The 16,696-nt window shown below is 38.2% G+C and overlaps 1 protein-coding gene across 3 annotated transcripts in view; it reads right to left on the bottom strand.

Moving 5' to 3' along the window:
* Positions 1 to 16,156, bottom strand: part of DPH5 (diphthamide biosynthesis 5) — a 38,820-nt gene extending 22,664 nt beyond the window's left edge. For 2 of the 3 annotated variants that reach the window (XM_035017916.1, XM_035017914.1), the window contains exons 1-3: positions 16,028 to 16,132; positions 15,636 to 15,793; positions 8,231 to 8,355 (exon numbers count right to left, since the gene is read on the bottom strand). In XM_035017916.1, the coding sequence (XP_034873807.1) occupies positions 8,231 to 8,355; positions 15,636 to 15,770 (260 nt within the window). In that variant the 5' untranslated portion in view covers positions 15,771 to 15,793; positions 16,028 to 16,132. The other variant, XM_035017915.1, reaches the window with a different exon arrangement.
* Between the last annotated feature and the right edge of the window lie 540 nt (positions 16,157 to 16,696).

Raw genomic sequence — 16,696 nt, 5'->3', positions numbered from 1 at the left:
TAAGTCTCCACATGCCCTTCATAATGCTGAACTGCACTTGTCACACTCCTAAAGCAGCCTTGGCAGCTACAGAGAAAGGGAAGTTTTACTTGCTCTTTTGTCCTGATAATACCTGCAAAGACATCTGTGGAATGTAAGCTCAGCAAGTGAACTCCTGAGTAGCAATTCTCAAACTTTTTGGCCTAACAGGCCCTTTAAACTCTTAAAATGACTGCTCTGAGTTCTAAATGACAGCACAGATAGACCTACTCTTTGATTTCTGCTCTATTTTGAAGGTTTCTTTTTTGTGTTTTGAAATACAAGGCAGATGGTACAGAACATTTCTGTAGCCTGTCCTTCTTTGCCTTTATATTAGGGTTCTATCTGATACAATCCTAGTTGGATTTTACATCTGTCTAGCAGTGATTTTATTTATAACTGTTTTCAGTCTGGTTACTGTATATATAATTGGTATGTGTGCATGTGTATGTGCGTGCATATCCTGCCTATTGCCTTTCCTTTTTTGAGATAAATCTAATGATTATAATTAGATAGACTGTGAGGAGAGAGAATATATGTAAAAATAAATACGGATACTGTGAAATGTAGCCCCCCATCAATTTAGAACTGCATTATTAAAGGCCTTTTTTCCCCTTGATGAAAACTCCAGGCCCTGTTGGGGAAAACAACATTAGCATGTTTGAGAAACTACATACAAACCAGCAGAACCTGTCAACTGGTCAATGCATACCAAGTAGGAAGATCAAGGGCTTTCACCCCATGAGGCAGTCAGAAACAGATTAACAAATGCCCACCAGGGAAGGCTGTTTTTAATCACACATAAAATAAAAACTAGTATGAAAAACAATCATTAATTTGATTTAGAGTAAGCTTTTAAAAAAAATAATATAAATGCCAGTTATAAAGAATGTTTTCAATATCATCTTCAATAGACTTTTACTACTTAACACTAAGATTAAGGAAAACTGAATTAGTTACTTGCTGAGTTATTTGAATAGATAAGCAGGAAGAAAACCTGCTTTAAAATTCTCTCTCTCTTTATCACAACTTCATTTAAAATGACCAGATGTGGTTGGTATACTATGGAGATTTAATGACCTGGCAAAGTGATTTGATTTTGTGATGCTGCCATAAATGTGATTAAATAAGCCCCTCAGATTTCTGCTATGAAAAACTGGTATTTTATCATCATGATTACCCAAAGTATATTGCTTCATGAAAAAGAAAAAATTGGTTTGAAACACAAGCTTAAACCATTATACTGGGCATTCCTTCTGGTCCAGGGTCATGAAAACGCTTCAGTTATGGTGACTGGAAAAGTGTGTGTGTGTGTGTGTGTATGAAATAAACTTTATTTTATAATAACATTAGTTTGCAGATATAGTACTGCCATATTCGACAATGTATGGCTTATGATCTGAAAATTCACTAATATTTGGAAGGATATGGTAAAAGTGATAGGAAGCCCTATAAATTGGTACAGTACTTTTTTTTTTTTTAAACATTTTATTTATTTATTTGAGAGAGAAAGACAGAGAGAGCACAAGCGGGGTGGGGGAGCAGAGGGAGAGGGAGAGGGACAAACAGAGTCCCTGCTGAGCATGGAGCCTGATACAATGCGGGGCTCAATCCCAGGACCCTGAGATCATGACCTGAGCTAAAGTCAGATGCTTAACCAATTTAGTCACCCAGACACCCTGGTACAGTCCTTCTGAAAAGTAATTTGACAATACACGCTTGAAAATACCCATATTCAAAACTTTTGATTTTTTGGGTATTATAAACTGATTTTAAAGGAGGGAAAAAAATCCAAAATGTGGGGAAGGGAGAACGGAAGGAGGGGAAAAAGGATCATATACATTAATCCAAACATGGCAGCTTTACTTATATTGGAAAAATAAATGGACTAATGATAATAATGCTGACATTTATTAGGTAATTACTAGGTGCCAAGTACTGTTCAAATGCAGTTCTTGGAATGGAAACGATCAAATGACCTACATAAAAGCACAAAGACAACTGAATAAAGATATATTTTTATGTATGTGTATGCCATGAAGGAAAAGGCACACAACATTAAGGATAAAAAATTATGTGTTCAATGATTATAAAATATATATAGTTACAGAGCATATTAAAATAAGGAATGGAATAACAAAATGGAACCATCATTAAAATTTGTTTAATGATGACTCTGTCCAACTATTCTTTACGGGGACAGAAAGCTTAAGACTGTCATCTCTCACATGACCGGGTCAGATCTATTAATGTAGTATTTTTTAAAAAGTCATTTACATTCTTTATGTGATTAACGTCCACATTCCCATCAATAACTTGGACAAGAGGAAAAAGATGAGAACTACATCAACTGACTTAATTGACTTTCTTTTTTTTTTTTTTTTTTTTAAAGATTTTATTTATTTATTTGAGACAGAGAGAATGAGAGACAGAGAGCATGAGAGGGAGGAGGGTCAGCCCTTAACTGACTTTCAATTACCTTCTTCAGGAATTTAAGAGTGAATGATGGTGATAGTTACACTACTTAATGCCACTGAACTGCACACTTAAAAATGGCTAATGTGGTAAATATTACGTGACATATACTATAATTTTAAAAATATGAGAATAAAGAATTTAAGTAATTTTCTTTTTAAAGTTTTTATTCAAGTAAGTGGAAAGGGGCTTAAAATTAAACAAATAACTTTTTGTTGTTGTATGTAAGGAAGAATTTTAGTGCTTTGCTGCATTCTGTATTCTCCTCCTGGTTTATCCATTTAATGCATAGAAATCATAATTCCCAGCCCAATTAAAATGTACATATTCCCTACCATCCCGTCTCCAACTACTATATCCCCAACGACTGTATCTCAATAGTAATCCAGTGAGTAAATGAAGAATAACTATAGTATAATAATTATTACACAAATCTGAATATAAGATTACACACGATTAGTTAATGACATAGAGCAAATTAATTGCCTAGGAGTTAAAAAAAAAAAAAAAAAAGAAAAGAAAAAAAAAAGGCACTCACTCCTGAATAAAATAGTGGAGGATTCATGGAAGAGGTAGCATCTGAACAGGGTCTTAAAGAATCTACTATTTTACTAAATAGAAACTGGGGAGGATTAGACTTAACATTGCTGTATGGTATATTTGAAAGTCATTAACGAGAGTAGATCCTAAGATTGCTCATGACAAGAAAAAAACAGTTTTTTTCTTCCTTTTTTTTGTATGATGGATGTTAACTAAACTTACTGAGGTAATCATTTCACAATATATGTAAGTTAGCTGGTAAGAAAAGTCTATTTTAAGAAAAAAGTATGATCAGGGGCGCCTGGGTGACTCAGTTGGTTAAGCGACTGCCTTTGGCTCAGGTCATGATCCTGGAGTCCCGGGATCGAGTCCCGCATCGGGCTCCCTGCTCGGCAGGGAGTCTGCTTCTCCCTCTGACCCTCCTCCCTCTCATTCTCTGTCTCAAATAAATAAATAAAATCTTAAAAAAAAAAAAAAAAGTATGATCAAAGACACGGAAGATGAATACTCCAAAAACACTTATGAAATGGCAAAGTAGTACAATTGGGCTCTAGCATAGTCAAAAAGAAGAGTAGCCAAAGGAGAAAGCAGATAGATTTTGTTAAAAGATTTAGGCCATGAAAAAGTCATTTAAGGTTTTTGAGCAGGGTAGTAACATCATGGAAGCACTTTTTCAGGCCTCAATTCTTCATTTATGTGGAATTCTCCCCCCCTTCCCCCTCCCACCCCCTGCTGACCTCCTCTACAATTTCCACCTATGTTATATGATAAAATAAGGGGTTTATAGTTTAGTAGAGGAGGTCGACATCAATCAAAGAGAAAAGAACAAATCTGACCCAGCTCAAGCACCAACTCCTCCATAAAGCCACAAATGAAAAACTCCAAACTCCATGCCTTTAAATTTACACTTAGTTCTATCCTCATCCTCGGCCCAAACTTTCAGCAGTGTATTAGAGTTAACCACTCTTTCCTCTCTAAAGTCTTCTTTTTTTCTGGGCTTCTGTGACAACACATTATCTTGGTTTTCTTCTTCCTCTGGCTCTTGACAGACCATGAAATGCAAGTTTCCTAAGGCTTTATCTTCTCTTCCCCTTGTTCTTTCCTAGTGATTTCATCCATTTCTCTGGCTTTAAACATCCTAGCTCTCCCTCTCCCCCGATAAATACTCGTAACTTCAAAAACCATATATCCAGGGTAACTCTCCCTTGAGCTCCAGCAGCAGATATCAAATTGCCTACATGACATCCCAAATTTAAAACATTTCCAGAACCAATTCGTGTCTTCCCCAATTATTTTCCCCACAAGTTTTCATCTTTTCAAGAACTGGCACCATCAATTACTCAGTTCCTAAAGCTGGAATTCTGGAAAACTTGCTTCTTTCCTTTTCCTCACCTACATACATGCTGGCATTCTTCCTTGACTTTTCCCACTTAGCCTTTTTCTCTCTTCTACCAAAGCCACCTGGTCTCCCTAAAATCCACTCATGGGAGCATTCAGAGTGATCATTTAAGAATGTCAATCAGATTGTGATTCTTTCCTGCTTAAAATCCTTCAAAGATTTACCAGAGTACTTCATCTTTTTTAAGATTTTATTTATTTGTCAGAGAGAGAGAGAGAGAGAGAACGTGTGCACAAGCAGAGGGAGCTGCAGGCAGGGGGAGAAGCAGGCTTCCTGCTGAGCAAGGAGCCCAATGCAGGACTCGATCTCAGGACCCTGGGATCATGACCTGAGCCAAAGGCAGATGCTTAACCCGACTGAGCCACCCAGGTGTCCCTACCAGAGTACTTCAAACAAAATCCCTATCCCCTCCTAGGTCTTACATGATCTGGGTCCTGCCTACCTCTTGAACTCCTTCTCACTCCCTCCCCCCGCCCACTCACCATGCTCTTCCAGGTCCCTGAATACATTCTTGCAGTTCCCTCTGCTTACAATGCTGCTCTTCCCTTCTGCTATTCCTTTTATTTTTCAGATACCTACTTAAATCTTACCTCAACAAAAAGGATTTCCCATATAACCCCACAGAAATTAGCCTATTCCTGTTAGTCCTTTTTTTTCCCCTTACAGGCCTACCAAAATTTTAAATTTGTTATTTTCTCTTTGACTGATGTCAACCTCCTCTACTAAACGATAAACCCCGTGTTTTATCATCTAACATATATCCAGCATGTAGGAGTGTCTGTCATGAGATAGGTGTTCCAAAGATATTTGTTGAATGGATAAACGTCAGTCCAAGATATGCTTGGTCTTCTCTTGTGACCTCAGGCAAAATATTAAACAACTCTTTCCCTTAATATTTAATTGATATCTACTACACTGTGAAGGAAGCTAGGGAGATAAAAGTGTGAAGGACAGCCTACAAACCTAGAGAGTAGATATGTACATTTATAAAAAAAAAAAATACATTGTGAGGCAATGTATGAAAACGTATGAATGACGTTATTACCCTAATCAGGGTAATAAAGGACTGCATCACTGAGAATGTGGTATTTGAGTTAGGCTTCAAAAGATGGCTGGACTTGTGACAATCAGATATATAGCAAAGGGCATTATAGATGAAGAGTTTGACCAGATGTACAGAATGACAAAGCAAGATGATCAGGGAAGGGCAAACTGGTTGCCATGAGTGTGGGCTTTAGGACAAGGACAGGTAGAAGGGAAGGTTGAACAGTATTTTTCATATCTGGCCAATGGATGGACCTAGTAACTCTCATTCTGAGCTCAACTAAGATTTTCAAATTGTGGTTTCACAAATATAAATTTGACCACAACGTAGGTAATGAAGTAAGAGTCTGCATTGGGACCAGGCAAAAGGCTACTATATTAAACTAGGGAATAAAACAATATAAAAATTGGGGCTGGAAATTGAGTTAAAAATCAATCATGCCTACACAATGAAGCCTCCATAAAAGTCCTTGAACTACAGCATTTAAAGAGCATCTGGGTTGGTGAACACATCTATGTGCTGAGAGAATGGCCTACTTCAACTCCAGGACAGAAGCTCCCATGCTTGGGACTCTTCTGGATCTCTCTTCATGTACCTCTTCATCTGGTTGTTCCTCTGTATCCTTTTTTTTTTTTTTTTAAAGATTTTATTTATTTATTTGACAGAGAGAGAGACACAGCCAGAGAGGGAACACAAGCAGGGGGAGCGGGAGAGGGAGAAGCAGGCTTCCCGCCGAGCAGGGAGCCCCACGTGGGGCTTGATCCCAGGACCCTGGGATCACGACCTGAGCCGAAGGCAGACGCTTAACGACTGAGCCACCCAGGCGCCCCTGTATCCTTTATCATATCCTTTATTATATAATAAACCAATAACTATAAGTAAAAAAAAAAGTCAAAAGCAGTGCTTCTCAAACTAGTGAAAAGCTAATACTTTAAGTTCTAAATTGTCATGGAACAATAGTTTTGTAAAATTAGTGATTAGAAAAATAAAATATAAAGTAATAGAAAATATAAGCTCCAAATTTTTATTATGAGATACAGCAGAAACAAAATTACTTTTAAAAACTGCTATAAAATTTCTAAATGCTGGGCACCTGGGTGGCTCAGTTGGTTAAGCGACTGCCTTCGGCTCAGGTCATGATCCTGGAGTCCCTGGATCGAGTCCCACATCGGGCTCCCTGCTCGGCAGGGAGTCTGCTTCTCCCTCTGACCCTCCTCCCTCTCATGCTCTCTGTCTCTCATCCTCTCTGTCTCAAATAAATAAATAAAATCTTTAAAAAAAAAAAAAATTCCTAAATGCTTACTCTCAATTTCTGTAGTTCTCATCATGGACTAGTAAGTTTGTGGGCTGGCACCAGTCTGTAAACCCCGCACTGAGTAGTACTGGTTTATTGGACTTCGTCAGTGACTGGATGCCATGAAAGTCAAAAGTGACTCTGAGATTACTCTTTCAGGTAACTCTAAGAATTGCGATACCATCAAGTAAGGAAATTTGGAGAGTTCAGAAGATGTCACTATAAAAAATATGGGACTTTGGCCAGAATCCAGCGCAATGAGAAAATCCTACAAGAGTTCCAAGACATTTTATATATAGGATTTTTCATTACCTTTACTTTACTATTTTGTGGCTTAAAAAAAAAAAAAAAGGAGGGGCGCCTGGGTGGCTCAATTGGTTAAGCATCTGACTTCGGCTCAGGTCATGATCCCAGGGTTCTGGGATGGAGCCCCACATTGGGCTTTCTGCTCAGTGGGGAGCCTGCTTCTCCCTCTCCCTCTGCTTATCGCTCCCCCTGCTTATGCTCTCTCTCTCCTCTGTCAAATAAATAAATAAAATCTTAAAAAAAAAAAGGAAAATAGGTACTGCTAATTTCAAGGAAGACTTACTTTTACAGAAAACAATGTCAGAGGCTAAAACAATTTGGATATTTTAAAATATGTGATTGCACAATGTCATTTGCAACCAAGTATAATGAAACACAATCTTTGGCACACCACATTGATGTAAATTACTTTTTTTTTTTTTTGACAGACACATGCACATGTAACTCCATTCTTTTGAAAAAAATCCTTGGTGGTGATTTCATAGTGATTTAATTGTCCTTATGTTCCTTAAATCTGTGACATAAATCTTGGGTCACCAGCTGGAAACAAAGAACTCCTCTGTTTGGCTTGACATTAGAGATTGATGATACTTAACTAGACAAGTAGAAACCCATCTTTTTAGTAATGGGGAAGAACAGTGCTCCCAATGGATATAAGAAATTGAAATTTGAAGCTGGACAGATTTTAAATTCAAGGCAAGTAAAGTGACAATATTGCTAAATATGAGGTGATTAAAAAAGGAAAAAAAAAGCCTAGGACAAAGGAAGTAGAAGATGCTTGCGATCTGCCTGCAAAATAAATGGTAGGTATGACTCTTGATAATGTAATACACTTATTAATAATGACATACTAGTTAAGTCATTTGATGCCCTAAGCTACCTTCTAAAAGAATAGCAGGAGCAATGATACAAACTTTAGAACTGACAATTAATAACCAATGTAAGTGATACATATGACGACATCCTTATCAAACAGATTTTCTTCATTAATCTCAAAGATAATGAAAGTTAATGAAATTTTAGAACCTAGGTAACACAGTCCTTTATTAGGACCTGGCAAGTAAAAGGTTTTAAATATAACAGAATAATTCTTACTGATTTTTTTTTTTAAAAAGCAAATAAATTAAAACTCAAAATACCTGCTTTGACTTACCCAAATGGATCACCAACCACAAGGAATGCAACATCACTGATATCAGCATCCTTTAAAATATTATCAGCTTCTTGTTCCACTTCTTCTCTATCAGCAAGAATCAATTTTCTTCCATAAAACTCTTCCTATAGATTTAAGTCCAATATCAAAATGAAACAGCAGGTGACCATTTCAACACATGTACACACACACACACACACCAATTTTTGTCTGGGCTGGTGCAAATCTTGGCAACCATCCAAACACAGATCATTGAATAGGACTCCTCAGTGAGCCAGCACTCTATATCATGTTGCAATTAAACTCTGTCTTTGGGGCTATCTTAATATCCCAAGAGAAGGTAGACCTCCTAACATCTGAGGCTTTCTGCATTTTAAATTTACCTCTAAATTTGAGTCTAATAGATCAGGCAGAACACCGTAGAATGAACAGAGAACACGTATGCATGAGCTTTATTTCAGAAACACAGTAATACAGAATATGTTAAATAATAATTATAAACATACATGGTAATTTGGGTTTTATTAAATTTTCCATAGGAAAACCTACAGGACCCTGGCTAAAATAAAAGGTAATTTCAATGAGAAACAATAGAAAATTAGGATTTAGTTATCTATAGAGCCAGCAAACATTCCTATATAATTGCAGGAAAGATTAATTTAAAACTGTATTTCCTAGTTCCTGCTAAAAAGGCAGAGTTGCAGAGGAAAGAAAAAAATTCTAATCATATAGGAAGTCTCCATATAAAGTGCTTTGTGAACCAATCCCCTGAAGTTCAACTCTAGCAAATAAACCCAGGAGGTTTACCTTAACTGGGGTGGCAGCATGTAAGTACAGAGAGTGAACTAGTGTGCTAATGGTCATGTGGTGGTGGTTACAAACTATTATGAAAGGTCATGAATCTTATTAACTGATTTCCTGTGGAGTAATATGTAATTCCAATATAGTAAAAGTGAATGCATAGACAAATACTATTTCTTACATGCTGAGAAGTTTGAGTTTTAAGGATTATATCAGATGTCAAACATTACAAGGACTGCTGTACTCAATAATTTATCTGTCAAGCAAAAGAGTAAATAAGCAAATGATTAAGCACTTGAAGATAAAGGCCATAGTTCCAACTCTGATAATTATTGCCTAATACTTAACTAAAATCTGTCCCTGAAATGTGAAAAAAGATCTCTTCCCTTTTTCTGCATATCTTCTCAGAGATAATGCTCCAGAAGTTCCCAATGACAATGTTTTTACAGATGAAAAATGTTTTTATTTTCACCTTTACCGTAATTTTTTCTTAATCATTAATTTGTATATAACTTACTTTAATTTCATGAGTCCAGAAAACTTATTAGTGGTAGAACATGTATATTCACATATATCTAAGAGGACAAACGTATGATTATAGAAAACTGAAGAAAATGATATTTTTTCCTGAACTAACATTTCTTAAGATCAAAAAGTCACATGTTACTAGCTTAATGCTAGCAGTAATCCTAAATCCTAGCCAATATTTTATAAATGATTTAAAAAAGAAAACCCCACTCTCCTCAAGACCTATCATGTATCACTCTATATTTATCACTTATCCTAAGAAACATTTCATTATTTAATTGAAACACACATTTATTAAAAACAAACAAACAAACTTATCCACATATGCAGACCTGTGCACACATAGCCAAACAGTCCAGTATAACTAAATGGCTGATGCTCTTGGGGCGGGGGGGGGCGCTTAAAAAGGGGAAGAAAGAGCAAAAGCAGTAAGAAACTGGTATTACATTCTTTTTAATTTACCGACTTGGTAAATTCACTCACTTGAAGAACACTTCTTGTGCACAATCTCCACACCAAATTCTATGCTTGATGTTGGGAAACAATGGTAAATGAGACATATGTGGCCCCTGTCCTGTGGCTTATAATGTTTAGTGGGGAATTATCTACCATATCATTAAGTGCTACAAGAGCATGGAACCTAGTAAGAGTCAGGGAAGAGGGGTTAAAAAAGGCAGTGTTATTTAACAAATAATTTTACATTTATATTATTTATTATTCAATGACTGATTAGCCAGTTTTTGTACAGTATCAGCCCTAATCTTCTCCATTCATGAAAATGAAGGCAAAACTCAAAATTCATTCCTGCTTTAGGTAGGCAGGTTTTGTAAGGGGGACAGGGTAAAAAAATCAAAATTAAAATTACTTTTGAGTATTTCTGGAAGGATACATAAGAAATTAGCAATAACTGCCTCCAGGAAGGGGAACCACGATAGAAATCTTTCAATGTATATATCATTTAGTATCTTTTGAATTTTATACCATTTAATGTATTACCTAGTAAAAAAATAAAAAGTAGAGCCTAGAAGTAGGATACATAAACAAGAAAACAAAACCTAAAGAAAACCCCAACCACAGTAACATTGAAGGAAGGAACAGAGAAATAAGGGCTTACGAAAGGGACTGAAAAAAATGGAAAAATACAAGTAAAACCAAGAGAAAGTAATGTCATGAAAGCCAGTTTCAAGGAGTGATCAACTATGTCAGAAGAAGTAAAACAAGTAAGAATTGAAAACTATCCTGTGGCATTCTCAGCTACTAAGTAACTGTTCAACAAACAGAAATATTTCAGAGGAACGGAAGTCAGCTTGCAGGAGTCCGAGCTATGAGTGAAGTGGGGATAATAAATGTACACTGCTTTTTCAAAAAGCTTTGGATAAAGAAGAGACAAAAACAATAATAACTATGGAGAAAAGAGGTTTAAAAGGGGAGAGATTTCAGAATGGACAAAATTTGAATATGGTTTCAGGTTGAGGGGAGAAGGAAGTTAATATACATCAAACATAACGAAGAAAGAATAAACGATGGGAATAAGGTTTCAGAGGAAGGGAGAGGAAGAGGTTTGGAGAAAACACACCTAGTAGAGTTGTCTTCAACAGGCTGAGAACCTCATCTAACAAGTCATTTTCTAAGACTTGGGGGAAGACAGATTCAGATTTAAGGGAAAGACAAATGGTAAGTTAATAAAGGTCACAGATGATTGCCTCATCTTTCTCAGGGGGAAGTCTGTCCCTCCACTAGCGAGCTGCAGCTGGATAGGAAGACAAGTAGAGTGAGCTGGTATCCAGATGAAGCAGATTAGGAAGAAAAGAAAGGGAAACGGATACACTGGGAGAAAACGAAAGTTATTTTCATGATGCCCAAGAACAAGTATAGCAAATTATTGTGCTTATCTCCTCCATGGTTTTGCTCACAATTATTTTTTTCTTCAGTAAGGAATACTCTTTCTCTTACCTTTACCAAATCTTATCTATAGTAACTATCTCTTTCTCTTCCCTTTACCAAGTCTTATCTATAATAACAATATTTATAATACATTTACATTAGGGACACCTGGGTGTCGGTTAAGTGGCTGCCTTCGGCCTGGGTCATGATCCCAGGGTCCTGCGATCGAGTCCCACATTGGGCTCCTTGCTCAGCAGGGAGCCCGCTTCTCCCTCTCTCCCTCTGCTTGTGCTCTCTCTGTCAAATAAATACAATTGTTAAAAAAAAAAAAAAAAATATATATATATATATATAATACATTACATTAGATCACTCTGGAGTCAGGTGTAGTTCTAAGAACTTATGCATATGAATTCATTTGATCTTCATCACAATCTATGAGATACTCTCTATTTTTATCCCTGTTTAAGAGATAAGAAAAAGAACACAAAGTTAAGTGACTGCCCAAAGTCACAACCAACAAGTGATTGATTGGTTGACCGCAAAACTTTACATGTACTACAGATGATGCATAGGGGTGCCTGGCTGGCTCAAACGGTAGAGCATGCGACTCTTGATCTCAGGGTTGCAGGGCCTGTGAGTTCAAGCCCCACGTTGGGCATGGAGCGTACTTAAAAAACCAAGAAGACCAAAAAAAAACCAAATGAGGCACAGACAGGCAGAGCTTAGTGATCTCTGCTTTCTACAGGATAACTAGAGCCCCAAAGTTAGCCCCCTTTGGCCAAAACAGCTTCCTCTATTTACCCTCCAGAGCTGTATAAATATTACCATTTTCTATTTAGACCATGAAAACAAAAGAAACAAAACAAAAAGATTGGGATGCATTATTTTAAGAGAGAGCTCAAATTCCATCTATTCCATAGTATTCTCTGGCCACCACAACCTGAAGTGATCTTCTTATATGTATTTCAACTGGAATTAATAACTAGTAATTATTTAATATTTGAGACAGCTTCTACTATTTAATTCATGAAAACAACATTGGCTTAAATAAGATCTAAGTTCTTCCCAGCAATATAATTTTATAGTTTCTTCCTGCCACTGTTGCCATGAATTGTTACTTAAATCTTCCATTATTAAGTTTTCCTGAGTATAACACAGATGAATCATGAACCACTTGAGAACAAAGATCATAGCTTATACCTCTTTGTATAAGGCAGTACAGGTGTATTACACCAAAACGGCACATAAAATCATAATTTATTCACAGAAAGTGTCTAAAAAAAAAATTCAAAGTGTAATACTAAAACTCTTTGCTGGTTTCACTGTCTCTATTTTAATTAACTTTTGAATAATACAGCACATATAAATAATACTAGTTTTCAATGTAAGCACAAATAAATTCCATAATTTTTTTTTGAAGATTTTTTTTTTTTTTAGATTTTATTTATTTATTTGACAGAGAGAGACACAGTGAGAGAGCGAACACAAGCAGGAGGAGTGGGAGAGGGAGAAGCAGCCCTCCCGCTGAGCAGGGAGCCCGATGCAGGGCTCGATCCCAGAACCCTGGGATCATGACCTGAGCCGAAGGCAGACGCTTAACAACTGAGCTACCCAGGCGCCCCTGAAGATTTATTTATTTGAGGGTGCCTGGGTGGCTCTGTCAGTTAAGCATCTGCCTTGGGCTTGGGTCATGATCCCAGGGTCCTGAGATTGAGTCCCACATCATCAGGCTCCCTGCTCAGCGGGGAGTCTGCTCCTCCTCCTCTCTCTGCCCCTCCCCTGGCTGTGCTCTCTCTCTCTCTCTGATAAATAAAATCTTAAAAAAAATAAAATAAAAAAAGATTTATTAGAGAGAGAGATAGCATGGGTGGGTGGGGGGGCAGTGGGAGAGAATCTTCAAGCAGACTCCCCATGGAGTGTGAAGAATGACTGGGGCTCCATCTCAGGACCTATGAGATCACGACCTGAGCTAAAACAAAGAGTCTGATGCTTAACCGACTGAGCCACCCAGGTGCCCCAAATTCCAGATTTCTTTAGCAACATCCATGTGTGCCATTTATAAAATACTATTTTGTGTGATTATTGATAAAAACAAGCACATATTCACTGAGGAAAACAGATTTTTCCAATCTTTTTTCTCTATATACAATTATCTAGTTATTGAGACCAGACTGTATATATAGGTGTGAGCACATGTCAACAATTTTTAAAAATCAATTTGTTTATAAAAAAAGAAAAGAGAAATGAAAGGAAATAGAAAGGAAGTCACTGAAGAGAAAGTGGCTCTGAGATTTTACTAGGCAATATAAGGCATGAATTTATTTATTTATACCTTACTTTATTCCAGAAAAGAGTCATTAAAGGTGGCTGATGTTGCACACCAATTTGCTCAGGGAAAAACATGAACTAAGGACCTGGAGGAGGTCATGAAGAGCAGACCAATGGAACCTGTGATACACAAAGCATTTTGTTTGAATCCTACCTTCTCTGTGGACATTCTCTGAAATCATTATTTTGTAAAGCTATTATCTATCCCTGAGTATTAAGACAGACACTGCATGGTATAAATGTTAAGACTGGTGCTTCTCAACTCTGTCTTGGCTCATATCACTTACTATCTGTATGACCTTGGGCAAGTTTCTCTGTGCCTGTAAAATGTGAATAGTAATTGTAGAGTAATACTCCTGTTCTACATGTAAAACACTTAGCACAGTGCATAGTAAGTATTCTATAAATATTAGCACTTATTATTGTGGAGGAACAGATATTCCAGCACCTTAACAAAGTACACAAAATTTACCTGTAGGTGAGGCTGGGCCCAGCCCCAACAATACGTTTTTGAAAAAAAAAAAAACTTGTAAAAATTATAGCAACCAATACATCATCTTAATAAAATCCTACATAACCCTCCAATTGGTTACTATCTCCTTTTTCACAAATGAAGCTACTAAGGTTTAAAGAAATCTGGAAATGTGTCCATTAACAAGTACCATTTCTCAACATTTTTCCTACAGGCACTACATTAAGAACCTATGAGGTAGGCATTATTATCCCCATTTCACAAAGTATAAAACTAAAGTTAAAGGACTTGTCCAAGGTGACATGGTAACATGTAACAGAGAAGGCGTAAAGACAGGTCCAACTTTCCTCTATGCCATGCCCTGACATCTTATCCTATAAAAACGCTGATTTGTTATTTGTCTCTACTCTCTTAGACAAATTTAAATTCATTCTAGTTTTCCTTGAGGAGGAATATTTATTATCTTGAGCTGAAATACTTTGATTCCAACCCAACAAATCAGAGTCAACAAATCCAAGCTGGCCATTAGCCACAACTTCCACATTAGTGCATGGCCAATTCAAGTAGCAGTCTTTAATTCCTTAAGCTTTTAAAGTAACTCTGAGACCAGAATTCTCTGGGCTGTGAATATGAGAGAACGGAAGACCTGAAATTCTCTAGGTCACCTTTTTGTTCAGAAGCCTTGGTAGACCAGGCAATTCTAAAATCCTCTCCCTTCTCCTGTAACATGTCCACCACTCTCTACATCTTAATTTACATTCTAGTTGGAGTCTGACAAAGAACCTGAACTACTTAACCCTTCCTCCAAAATGTAGAGCCCTTAACAAGAGCAAGCTAAATGTATGATACATTTACAAACCCTAAGGTTATTAAGTTCCAGGCTCACTCAATATACACAAGAGTATGTGTATTATTAGCCTTACTGGCAATCTTTTTAAAGTTAAGACCTCTCTGGATAGGATACTGACAGAAAGGCAATTACCATTCCCTATGGAAACACTTCAAAGGAAGAAGCTTTCAGCTTGGTTTCTGAATATATAACCAAATCATCAAGGCTACGTCGGTACCTCATTAGCACTCAACTCAGAAAAAATTTGAGTAGCTCATGAAATAAAGGATTTTGATAACTATCCCCAGGAGTGTAAAATAACTCTTCTATTTACTGGAGAAAGCCACAGAATTAGACGTGTAAAGTAAGACAAAGCACCCTTTCATTTTCCAAGTCACTTGGTTGTTGTATTATTCCCATTCTGGTGATCCAAAATGAGCAGGGGATGCGTTTTAAAGGATTTAAACAAGCAGACCTGAAAATGGGGTTCAGCTTAGTATACTGAAAATCAGCTGTTAGACAGTTTTCTTCCCAGGGACTGAAGAACCTTAAGCACCTACCAGCACTTCCTTCCCTACAGTCAGGATTGAGGTATAGGCTTCTAGATACACTCGACTGCAGCGTCTTACAACTTCCAGGCCCTTGACTGTGATGTCCTTGGCATCGCCCAGGCCCAAGCCGACCAGGTAAAGCATTTCAAAGTCCAGGGGGAGGGAGACTGCAGGACGAAGCGAACAAGAAAAACACGTGTCAACTACACCGAAGATACGTAAAATCTAGCGACGAACATGAAAATGAAAACCAAGATAGCACAAGCAGGGACGGCAAGTCACAAACGAGGCCTGAGAACCTTACTTCACTTCACGCCTCTTAAATAAGGATTGGACTGAGTGTTCTTAAACAACCCTACCCCGCTTTTCCTCGTTACACCAAACCAAGAGCAGTCAATTACCCTCTGAAAACTGTAGTTGGGTCCCCAAGTTGCTAACTGAAGCCTTTCCGAAAAAGCGGGTACCGAAAGGGCGGATTCACGCGGAGCGAATACGCACGCCGCCGCCCTCACCTACGGTGCCGCAAAACGCTGGTGCCTTTACTGCACTTTACGACTAGCTGGAGGAGCGGGCGAGCACTGAGGGTGGGGTTGGGGAGAACTGGCCCTGAAGTGACCCGCCGGCTGCTGGGGCGGGGTGGGGAGAGGTCAGCTGGCTAGGGGAGTCCATCCACAGCCCTCCAGCATGCCTTCTGGGAAAGGACGAGGAGTACCCGCGATCCCCTTAGCCCGTGGCTTTACATATCCCCATCCTAGGACAGGGTAAGTGCAGGAACTCTTCGCCCGGGAGGAGCTGGACCCGAGGTTGGGCCGCGCAGCCTGACGCCTTGCGCCTTGACTCCAGTCACACGAACGGGTGGAGGGTGGGAGGGGCTTTTCTAATTTGCCCGGGGTTGCCCGAGCGCAGGTATTTCCACCCTCGCTTTTGCATTCTGCTGCAGTTTAACCAGCTGCCTCCCTGGTGAGGTGTCAGGTTAGCAAATCTGGCCATCATGATGATTCTGATTTCCCAGCGGGGCGATGCTGCTTGGGTCCCAACCCCAAGACGTCATTTGGGAGTGCCCCAAGGGG

This window comes from Mirounga leonina, unplaced genomic scaffold, assembly GCF_011800145.1.
Source record: "Mirounga leonina isolate KUSES-001 unplaced genomic scaffold, KU_Mleo_1.0 Mir_173, whole genome shotgun sequence".
Taxonomy (NCBI): Eukaryota; Metazoa; Chordata; class Mammalia; order Carnivora; family Phocidae; genus Mirounga; species Mirounga leonina.
Note: the sequence above shows the minus strand (reverse complement) of the source record. Positions and strands in the feature narration are given on the sequence as shown.